The following is a 10,454-nucleotide window of genomic DNA, read 5'->3' as shown; positions in this document are numbered from 1 at the left end:
CACCGTAATATTTATACATAGTTGGTGAGCTTTCAGCTGCCACACACTTTGCCAGTGGACCTGATGAATGAAACAAACACAAAGGGATATTTAGAGACCAGAAATGACAGATTGTTGCTGCATTAATAATGTGATGGCCCCAACACCACACACCACAACGTGCAAAAGTTTCACATCCATTCTCCCACCCTTCAAAAACACACAGCTCACATCTCTAATCTCACAATCAAAGCATGCAATTTGTTCTTTTGCAGAATTGAATTATATTATATATGTATTGGATAATCTAATCATTCATTCCTATCCAATCCACTGATTGAATATATTTTTTTTACAATTTTTTTTTAAAAAAAATTCATGTGAATTAATTAATATTAAAATAAAATGCTAATTAATTCTGATGTCTCGATAGAGATACTAATTTCATATATTTACTAATTATATAATTAACAATTAAATATATTAAGAAATAATTAACAAGTTGGACAACAAAAGATAAAAAGGAGAATTGCATTTTGGTAGGGCAAAAAATATATATTAAGAAAAAAGAAATAAATGAGTAAAAGGACAGCAATCCACTGACGTCCACCAAATTGGGGTGCGAAAGCGCCGCTCTACGCCAAACGGGCTGCTCTCCGCCCCAACATGCAGCAGCTAAACATCACGTCAATGTGCATGATAGCAACCATAGCCTGCAACAAAAGCAATTGCGTCCCAAATCTTTCCCCCATAAGAGAGCATTACTGGCTTCCGTAGTTTAATCCATTTCCTGCTGTTGGATTGCCCGCTGCACGCTGCATCACTTCACCTGCTTCGGTTCATTTCTGCCATGGATGACGGCAGAGAAGCTGAAACCAACCTGAGAGGTGTGTCGGTGGTGGTGCTTCCTCTCCCTGCTTTTGGCCACCTCAACCAGCTCCTCCACCTCGCTCGCCTCCTCTCTGCTCGCGGCGTTGCCGTCCACTACGCCGGCTCGGCCACCCACAACCGCCAGGTACGAGACCGCGCCCGTGGATGGCGGCTGGACGCGACGATCCACTTCCATGACTTCCCGTTGCCGCCCTTCGCCTCCCCGGAGCCTGACCCTCGGGCTGCTGTCAAGTTCCCCGCCCACCTCCAGCCGGCATTCGACGCCGCCGTCCACCTCCGGCATCCTCTCGCCGCCCTCCTCCGCTCCCTCGCGGCCCCCTCTCGCCGCGTCGTCCTCATCCACGACTCTGCCATGTCCTTCGCCGCCGCTCTGGCCGCCTCCCTCCCCGGTGTCGAGGCGTTCTCCTTCCACAGCGTCTCCGCCTTCGCCGTCCTCCTCTACCTCTGGGAATCCTGCGGAAAGCAGCTCGAGGATCTGGTCGTCGGGAAACTAAACCTGGCTGTGGTAACAAACGACGGCTGCTTCACTGACGAGTTTTTGGGCTTCCTGCAGAGCCAGCACCAGATGACGGGCGCCGACTCTGGCCGCTTGCTCAACACCTGTCGCTCCATCGAGGGCCCATTCATCGACCTGCTCAAGGAAGAACCACGGTGGCGCGAGCAGAAGACCTTCGCCGTCGGCCCCCTGAACCAGACAGTCGTCGCCGACGATGGTACCAGCTGTCGCCACGAGTGCCTGGAGTGGTTGGACCAGCAGCCGCCATCGTCGGTGGTGTACGTGTCCTTCGGAACGACTTCGTCGTTGTCCGACGAGCAGGTGGCCGAGTTGGCGGCGGGACTGCAGGCTAGCGGCCAGCAGTTCATCTGGGTGCTGAGAGACGCCGACAGGGCCGACATCTACGCCGACGAAGGAATCAGCGACCACGCTTCGGGCGACAAGCTGCTGCCGAACTATGACAAGGCGGTGCACAGGACGGGGAGGGTGGTGAGAGGGTGGGCGCCGCAGCTGGATATCCTGGCGCACCGGTCCACCGGCGGTTTCATGAGCCACTGCGGGTGGAACTCGTGCATGGAGAGCTTGAGCATGGGCGTGCCGATCTTGGCGTGGCCCATGCACTCAGATCAGCCAAGAAACACCCTGCTCGTGACTCACATCCTCGGCACCGGCGTCCTCGTGCGCGACTGGGCCAAGAGGAACGAGCTCACGCCAGCAATGGCGATAAGGGATTCTATCCTGAGGCTGATGATTAGCGAGGAAGGGAAGGAGGTGCAGAGGAGAGCCAACGCTGTGGGACAAGCAGTAAGAAAAGCCATGGCTGAGGGTGGATCTTCCAAAGCTGATTTGGATGCTTTTATTGCTTACATTACCAGTTGACAGCATACTGAAATCGCAATATATGTCTATTTAGCTGCATCTATATAGACATTTCGTGTGTGTGTGTATATATATATGTATATATATATATGTATATATATATATGTATATATATGTATATATATATGTATATATATATGTATATATATATATGTATATATATATGTATATATATATATATGTATATATATATGTATATATATATATATATATGTGTGTGTGTGTACATATATATATATATGTATATGTATATATACATATATATCTATATACATATATATGTATATATGTATACATATGTATATATATATTTCCAGGCGAATTGGTTCATAAATTATAACCGGTTCAACCGAGATTAGATCGGGTCGGTTTGATGCGCTTGCACTCAACTTCCATGATATCGTATACACCATGGTCACGTGCCATGGCGCAAGAAAGCAAAGTTCGGTGAAGTAGCAGGGGCTGGTTCGATCGAACCGAAACGGTTTAGCCAATTGCTGCCACAAATGTGATGCAGCTCGGTTTGAGTGAGTCCAACCCAACCAAAGCGGCCCAATTAGATCTGATGGCGGTTTGTTAATGGACCAGTTTAACGGAACGGGCATAAGTAACAGGCCCATTAAGATGTCGACAAGCGCACCCGTCGCGTGTCCCACCTCTCTGTTCCGGCTCCCTCTGCGGACGCCGGTGCCGCCCGTGGTCGACGCACCTATCATCCGGCCGGGCATGGCCGCCGGCACGGCGTCTGAATCTCGCCATCTTCACAGGATCTGCGAAAACAGATGGCCCGGAAACCTTCTCTATTTGTATTAATCAGTCGTATTCCTTCTTTTTTCCCTAGCGAATTTTGATGTTCTCATTTGCTTTATGACCAAGGAAATCTCAGTCCTTTTTGGATGATGACTGCACTTACAGGGCAGCGGACAGTGATTTGGCGCAAAAGAAAAGCCGGAGGTGCGTGTGCTTTATGAGGTTTGCATCTCACTGACAGCCCTTTATCCCAGGAAGGGACAATTTTGTTAAGCATGCATAAATGATTGCTTCTTACATGATGAGCACCAGTAGGTGCTCTGTCCTTGTGAATCCCATGTGTTCATGCACTTTAGCGACTGCATCAAGATGATTGCACTCTCGTATTTTTGGTTATCTTCAATGGAAGTGATGAGGATTGCTCTGTTTCAACAATGATTTTTCAATTATTTTTTGGGGTCGAATTCATGGCATTGATGGCTGCCTAAATATCCAGGTCTAGCCATCACCACATTCTTCTGAGGGAATATGAACTTATGTCCCAAAGACAATGTAATGATTGTTTAATGGGCTAGATGACAAGCAGCTAGTTACCAAGTTGGGGTACTCTGCTCAAGTGCACACCCACGAGGGCTTCACATGGATGGGTGTTGACATTAAAATTGACACCTTTCAGTATAATCCTTTTCCTGTTCTATGAAGCTGGAACCAGTGAACAATTCACCTGATCTTACACGGACCACATTCCAATTGTTCCAAATCTTGATGCTGGTTAACCTTTGGGCTCCCTTCATGGAGAGATCAGTGACTCTATTTGCTCCCCAATGAAAGGAAGCTTTGCCCAAAATCGTTCATCCCAGTTTCACTTTTCTTCTCAATCTTCCTATGCTTTGGGGGGGTGTGTGTAATAAATACCTGAAGCAGAGAACTTACATGCATTTCGTTTGTAGCCGATTGGTGTGTCCTCTGTTGTCGTCGCCACTGTAAATATCCACCTCATATTCTCTCACACTGTGGTCGGCCTTCAAAGAATTGTTCTCGTTCACGTGTGTCGTCTGCCGCGTGGCGCTGGGACCCTGTCATGCTCTGATGTGGAGCCTCTGAGGGAGTGTCCCTGTCAGTCTCTCCATCTCCTCACTGATTGAAACATGGATACTGTTTAGTCCTATGTCAACATGCCAAGACCCATGATAGTGTGGGCCTTTGAGGTCATTGTCATCCTGCTAGGATGATGGCCACTGAAAGGTGACACAAGAGAGGTCAGTTTCAGGGGTGGGATCCCCTAACTTCCGTAGGTTCTTCTTTGCATCAATTTTACTCCAATAAGTGAGACATCCCTTCTTCCAGCCATTGTTCTCCAAGGGCTGAAAGCTCAAAAGTTGTAGTTTTACTGTGCCATGCTATCCTACTTCGTTGAACATGATGGCTTTATATGATATTCTTGTGCTTCTGTTGTATGAGTTGTTTCTCCGCGGCAATTGACTAAGTAGGAAGTTAAGATATGAGTAGCATGCTTGTTATCTGGTTGCTATATGGCTTTGTAGATACTTGGTCTTACTTAGCCAGAACCTTGTATTCCATGGATAAAATAATTTTTGTTATTATATTTTCTTACCAACAGCTTCAAACCTAGATATTGATCCGAAAAGTTGACCGGTAACAGTATCCTAAATAGTCATAAGATCATATTTTTCCTGCATTGAGCTATAGTGTAATAGCTACATTTTTAAGAACTGTCGTTGTTTGATGCACAGTTCAAGTTCCATAAGTATCTAATAGAGAACTATTGCAATGTCGACATACAGGAAAAAGAAAGAATGACAAACTTTATGAGTTGTTAGATCCATTGCATCTATGTCAACCTTCCTATTTGAATCCATCCAGACCTTCTCACTTGGTTATCACAATGCCCACGCATGGGTAACAACTCCAGGACAAACATATGATAACATCATTTATGCATAAGGCTTATGTATCAGCTTTGGAGCAGTTCTTTAGCCTCATGAACCACAAGCCGCTAAAGGAACCCTTGATGGTGATTTGCAAACATCGCTATTAGTTGTTAGAGATATGACATCATGTATCGCAATCTAATTATGAGAATTAGGACAAAACATGTGGAATTTTGGCCTGGATTTTGGAGTTTTGCAGACTTCAGGATCAGTTGTCTATTCGGAGGAATAATAGAATCTTTGTCACCCTCCAATCCAATGGTCGGCATTCCACTATTGTAATATGTCCTAATCATTGATCAAACATACAGTACTGAGAAAAAGAGGATTAAGTTCTCATTCTACATGAATGTGCCAAAGGATCATATATCGAATTTCTTATTCTAGCTCTTTGCTGCATTATCTGAATGCATTCATGATTCTTAAGATTCTGAAATTACTCCTAAATTGCACTCGAAGAACTCAATAGACACTCTGATTACATGTTAGAGAAGTTATTGGAATTGGGATTCCATAAATTCAGATGTGATTCATCTGTCAGCCAATTCCATGAATACATCATTTTTCTTTTCATTAAGTTTTGATGTGGCTGATATGAAGTTCTGTTCAGAATTATATGCTGAGAGTTATATATACATACATACATATACATATATATATATATATATATATATATATATATATATATATATATATATATATATATAATGTATGTATGTACGACTTGTTGAATAGGATGTAATAATGAATCATGAAATCATGACCATGAAATAGTTGTGTCAAATAACTTTGCTTGATGGTTGGGTAATGACCAATGATTCTATGTCAAAAAAGCATTTATATGGTTGAAAGATGTAGAATAAGTTATTAAAGGAATGAAGAAAGAGGTAGCAATTTGCTTTTGATAGTACACTTGGTTCTCTCCATAGCCATAATGAACAAACATTTCTTTTGGAGGGTCAATATATTGAAGCTAAATAAGAAAAACTACATTGTACACAAGTGGTTGGTAGTTAAAAAAGGCCATAGAGAATCAAATGAGAAATCAAGGCAAACTTATGATCCTTTACAGACTCTAATATTTGCAAGGTGTTGATCATAAAAGGAATAAATGTTGCTTCCTGTGATATTTCAGCATATTTTTTGCTTGTGTTTGCATTTAGTGTTTAATTAGAAGCACCACACAGTAGTAGAGAATAAAAAGAGTCTCTCAGAAAGGATTTGATCTTGGAGAAAAGCTTCTATAACTGTCATTAAGATCTTGCAAAGATTTTGCCCTATAATGAAAAAAATACACATGGGGCCAATGTGATCCTAGTACTAATATTCTCTGTGCTTTCATCTCAGCTCCTGAATCACCTTTGTGGGCCAATTGCATCCTTCTTCCTCATCACAAAAGCTACAATCTTCCGTCCATTGTATGCATGGACAGAAATGATGCAGATGCAATGATGAATATATTGCTCATCAGGGCAAAAAGAAGACTCTTATTTTCCATTCATAGCAGTTCAACATTGCTGCAAGGCATGGACCAGATCAAAGAAGTTTGGGGAGAGGCAAGAAGGCAATGTAGGCCTGACCATGTGCTTTGTCCTTGAGATGCATGTGGTAGTGCAGTTATGGGTTGTGCAACTTCAGACTTCTCAGAGGTATCTCAGAACCAGTGGAGTAGGCATGGATGAAAAAGGTATCAATCCAATGATCAAGAGAAGGAAAAGAAGTGTCCTTCATGACGCCTTGAGGATGGTAGCACTTCTAAATGCAGAACCTGACACAGTTGGTATGTTTTTGATCCATCCCCCACTTCAGGATTGGGATGGGGTAACATCAGGATTCTCTTTACATGCATTGGATCATCGAGCAAATGGGACTGGAGTGAGTAGTGCTGCAGATTTCAGGAGTCCCTTTCGTTGCTGTTGTTCCCTCCATGAAGACCTCAACTCTTCGGTAGATTTAAATAGATGAAGGGATGGCTTAAGGAGTCGGAAGCTGAGTGAAACATTAGCCCTATGGGAATCTCAGGAGCTAATGATTTGGTGGGTCTTTGACAAGTGGACGGGTGCTCCTAGTTGGCCACAGCTGATCCCCAGCAATAAAGGCCTGAGCTTAAATCTCCTTTTCAGAAATCATTCATACAGCTTGCAGTATCTCTCGGTGGCGCTGTCGTTGCCGCCCTCGCATTCAATTCCAACAAATTCATCGATTCAGTACAGCGGCTGTATAGATTTCACTGTGACTCCTTCAGAATCTTACCAGCCTTTTCCAGTTTTTGCCATGGCAGAAGCGAAGCAGTAACAGGAACAGGTGCGGTCTGAAGGCGAGCAACAAGTACATGGAGAGACAACATAGCAAAGATTTGTTTGTCTGGTTGTGTTTGTTGGGAGGGACAAAGTGGATGGATGCCTTGAAATGCATAGGCAGGAAGGTGGTACAGTCTGTTTATTGAAGCTAAAGCTGCTGTTCTGAGGTTTTGTACAAAGTACTCGAAAGCGAGGGTGAAAAACCTAGAAGAAAAAGCCTCATCATCATCATCATTATCATCGACTGTTCTTTGTACATCATCAGGCCCATCCATGCATCAAAACTTGGGCGTATGCTTCGTGCTACTATCTACAGCCTGTCTCGGGAGAGGAAAACAGCAGAGCATGAAACAGTCGTGTGAGATGCATCTCCTACGGCAGGCAAATGAGCTTCTTTGCCGGCTCCGATTCCTCCTTCCACAACCTGCCGATGTCATCCGCTATCCTCACTGCATCTGCGGCGGCACCGGAGAGGCCTCTCCTTGTGAAACCAGCTGCGTAGAGCCCATAACTCCCCTTCCATCCGTTCGGGAATGGTGACTTTGGCAGTCCATCCTTGGAGAAGAAGAAGTCACTTCCCTGCAAATTGAACCGAACACTGGTCAGCTTCCCACTACATGGAACAAGTAACGAAGCAGGAAACCTGTTCCAGAGAAGGCAGTACCCGAAGCCATCGAGGGACGTTGCTGCGGTAGCCTGTGGCCAAGATGACCGAGTCGACGTCGAGGAGCTGGCCGTCGACCAGCTCGACCTTTCCCTGGATGAACCTCTTGATTCCTGGGACCACCTTGATCTCGCCGGACCTTATCTTGCCGAGCGCGCCGATGTCCAGAACGGGAGTCCGTCCCTGTGTGTTCTTCAGCTCCAGAGGTCCGGTGGAAGGCCTCTTCAGGCCAAGCTTTTCGACGTTTCCGAACACCAGCCATGCCAACACCACCAGAATCCTGTCCGCCAGCCACAGGGGCAGCCACTTCATCAGCAGAACAGCCAGCTCGAACGTCGATTTCCCGAGAACTTCCCTCGGCAGCACGTGAACCTGCAGCGATGATGGAGGACCAACTCCATTAGGACACCACCAGAGAGCTTGCTGCATGCATCCTACAGGCGTTGATGGTGGATCACTCACCGAGTCTCGAACCACCATAGACGGGGAGGCGTCGTGGTCGCACAGGTCGAGCGAGACCTCCATACCGGAGTTTCCACAGCCGACCACCAGCACCCGCTTTCCCCGGTAGGCCTCCCCGGACTTGTAGTCGCAGACGTGCTTCACGTCGCCGCCAAACTCCTCCAGCCCTTCCAGCTCGGGGACTACTTTCTCCGCATTCTCGCCGGTGGCCGCCACCAGCCACCGTCCGATGTACTCCACCTCGGCACTCCGGTTCCTGGAATCATCGCCGGCGACGACGGCCGTCACCCTCCACAGCCCGCTCGTCTCGTCGTACTTCGCGGACTGCACCGACTGGTTGAACCGCGGGCTGATCTCGAACTGCTTCGCGTACGACTCCAGGTAGCTTATGAACTGCTTCCTGGTGGGGAATTCCGGGAACTCCTCCGGGAAGGGGAGCTTCGGGAGCTGGCAGAACTGCTTGGGCAAGTGGAGCCTCAGGCGGTCGTAGGTACGCTTCTGCCAGAGGGAGGCAATGCAGTCGGCTCGCTCGAGGATCACGAAGGGGACGCCTTGCTCCCTGAGGCAGGCCCCGACAGCTAGACCGGACGGCCCAGCCCCGACGATGATCGGGCCGTTCACCCACACGCATAGTCGGGACAGCGACTCGGCACGATCAGCGACACCGGCCATGACTGATGGTTTCAGATGGACGTGTTGGGGGCGCGTGCAGCAGCAGGAATCAGAAGAGAGATAGAGAATGTGGAACTTGTGGATGGACTACTCGAGGGAGTGGGAGAGGCAAGCAAGTGGGACTTGTAGTGGTGAGGTGAGGAAGGTTGAGAGATCGGGGAAGCGCTTAAATAGGGTTCTGGGAGTGGAAGGTGGTGCCTCTCAGGTCGTTCTCAAATGATGAAGCTGGCCTTCCTTTCATTCTCAAAGACCGAGCAAGTCTTTCATGGTTATCAGAGTAAGAAAAACCTTAGAAGATCACAAGATTTGCCTAGTAAATATGGGAATACACAAACACTTGCGGGCATTGTGATCTCTTCGGTGAAGTTTGTATAGTTTGGACTACTTTCTAGAGAGGACATACACTAAAATCCCCAGGCCAGCAATCTAACAGGGAAATCACCTGTTTGCTGAAAGTGTTGAAAGTTGTTCAGATCCTTTAACATTAGAAATAATATTCACTTAGATGCAATCATTAGGAAGCAGTGGCTGTTTGATCAATCGCTTTATGTATCGTCAGCATGATAGCAGAGTCAATCTATCATTCTGCCAGTATCTTTCAACAGTGACTATGACTGGGTAATGAGCTTGACCTGCTTCCTATCATAGTTTCATTTATTTTTGCCTACTGACAGCCCATGACATCTCTATTGTGGCAGGATCTCTAGGTTAAGTTTCCTGTGCTCTCTCATCTTACTTTGTATCATTACTGGAATGCTTACTTGCAACTCTGTTCTTTCTGCATTAAGTCGGCTGCTAACTGTTCAAGCTTAATTCATTGCACTTGACAAGAGATCATTGAAGTCACTTCCATACCATGGACAACCTTGAGCTTTATTAGGTTCACCCAAAGTTCTAGAACAATTAGCCTTATCAGATAAGTTTTATTTTCCTGTTCATGTATGGCATCTGTACCTTTATTTAACATGACTGAGTTATGCAATGAGCTCTAAAAGTGCTACATTATGACAATTTGATATCTTAGTTTATCTTGTTTCTCTATGCATCTTTACTGAAGGAAAAAATTGCTTCTTTCATTTTCTTTTTCTTCTATTATTTGTATTTTACTTTCTACTAAGAAGGCTATAATTGAGATGGAGTCTTTTTCTTACAACAACATTCCATGTGCAGCTTTTGAAACAGAGTGAAATGTATTAGTTGTAGGGCAATTTTCTCACTCCCACATGAACAGGTTTGACTTCAACCCAAAGAAAATAATTAGGGCTGAAGGTCTCTTTCCTTAAAACAACATTCCATGTGCAGCTTTTGAAACATAGGTGTGGAATGTTTTTGGTTGAAGTACAAATCCTCAGTCTACAATATCGTGTTTCCGGTAAGTAAGAGGCATCAAAAGACTAAGCATCCAATTC

General features: G+C 45.6%; 2 protein-coding genes across 3 annotated transcripts; one reads left to right on the top strand and one right to left on the bottom strand.

The window, feature by feature from the left end:
• Positions 1-721: 721 nt before the first annotated feature.
• Positions 722-2,292, top strand: LOC135634815 (cis-zeatin O-glucosyltransferase 2-like). Its single transcript, XM_065145442.1, has 2 exons — positions 722-1,348; positions 1,424-2,292. Exons 1-2 carry the CDS (start codon positions 830-832, stop codon positions 2,243-2,245), a joined length of 1,341 nt encoding a protein of 446 aa, XP_065001514.1. The 5' UTR covers positions 722-829; the 3' UTR covers positions 2,246-2,292.
• A 5,160-nt stretch (positions 2,293-7,452) lies between these two features.
• On the bottom strand, positions 7,453-9,162 carry LOC135635221 (probable indole-3-pyruvate monooxygenase YUCCA5). 2 transcript variants are annotated; one of them, XM_065146167.1, is made up of 3 exons: positions 8,374-9,162; positions 7,912-8,283; positions 7,453-7,826 (listed from the first exon to the last, which is right to left on the bottom strand). In XM_065146167.1, the coding sequence occupies exons 1-3, from the start codon at positions 9,043-9,045 to the stop codon at positions 7,620-7,622; spliced, it is 1,251 nt and encodes a 416-aa protein (XP_065002239.1). In that variant the 5' UTR covers positions 9,046-9,162; the 3' UTR covers positions 7,453-7,619. The 2 variants fall into 2 exon arrangements, with proteins under 2 accessions (XP_065002239.1, XP_065002237.1); XM_065146165.1 differs by having other exon boundaries at positions 7,912-9,162.
• Positions 9,163-10,454: the final 1,292 nt, after the last annotated feature.

This window comes from Musa acuminata, chromosome BXJ3-4, assembly GCF_036884655.1.
Source record: "Musa acuminata AAA Group cultivar baxijiao chromosome BXJ3-4, Cavendish_Baxijiao_AAA, whole genome shotgun sequence".
Taxonomy (NCBI): Eukaryota; Viridiplantae; Streptophyta; class Magnoliopsida; order Zingiberales; family Musaceae; genus Musa; species Musa acuminata.
The sequence above is the reverse complement of the archived record's forward strand: the minus strand, read 5'-3'. Positions and strand labels throughout refer to the sequence as shown.

Bases quoted from the DNA above. Each gene is read 5' to 3' on its own strand.
- LOC135634815 (XM_065145442.1), top strand. From the start codon at position 830: ATGGATGACGGCAGAGAAGCTGAAACCAACCTGAGAGGTGTGTCGGTG. The intron at 1,349-1,423 runs GTCGTCGGGAAA...GGCTTCCTGCAG, and splicing joins GAAAGCAGCTCGAGGATCTG to AGCCAGCACCAGATGACGGG.
- LOC135635221 (XM_065146165.1), bottom strand. From the start codon at position 9,045: ATGGCCGGTGTCGCTGATCGTGCCGAGTCGCTGTCCCGACTATGCGTG. The intron at 7,827-7,911 runs GTACTGCCTTCT...TTCAATTTGCAG, and splicing joins ACGTCCCTCGATGGCTTCGG to GGAAGTGACTTCTTCTTCTC.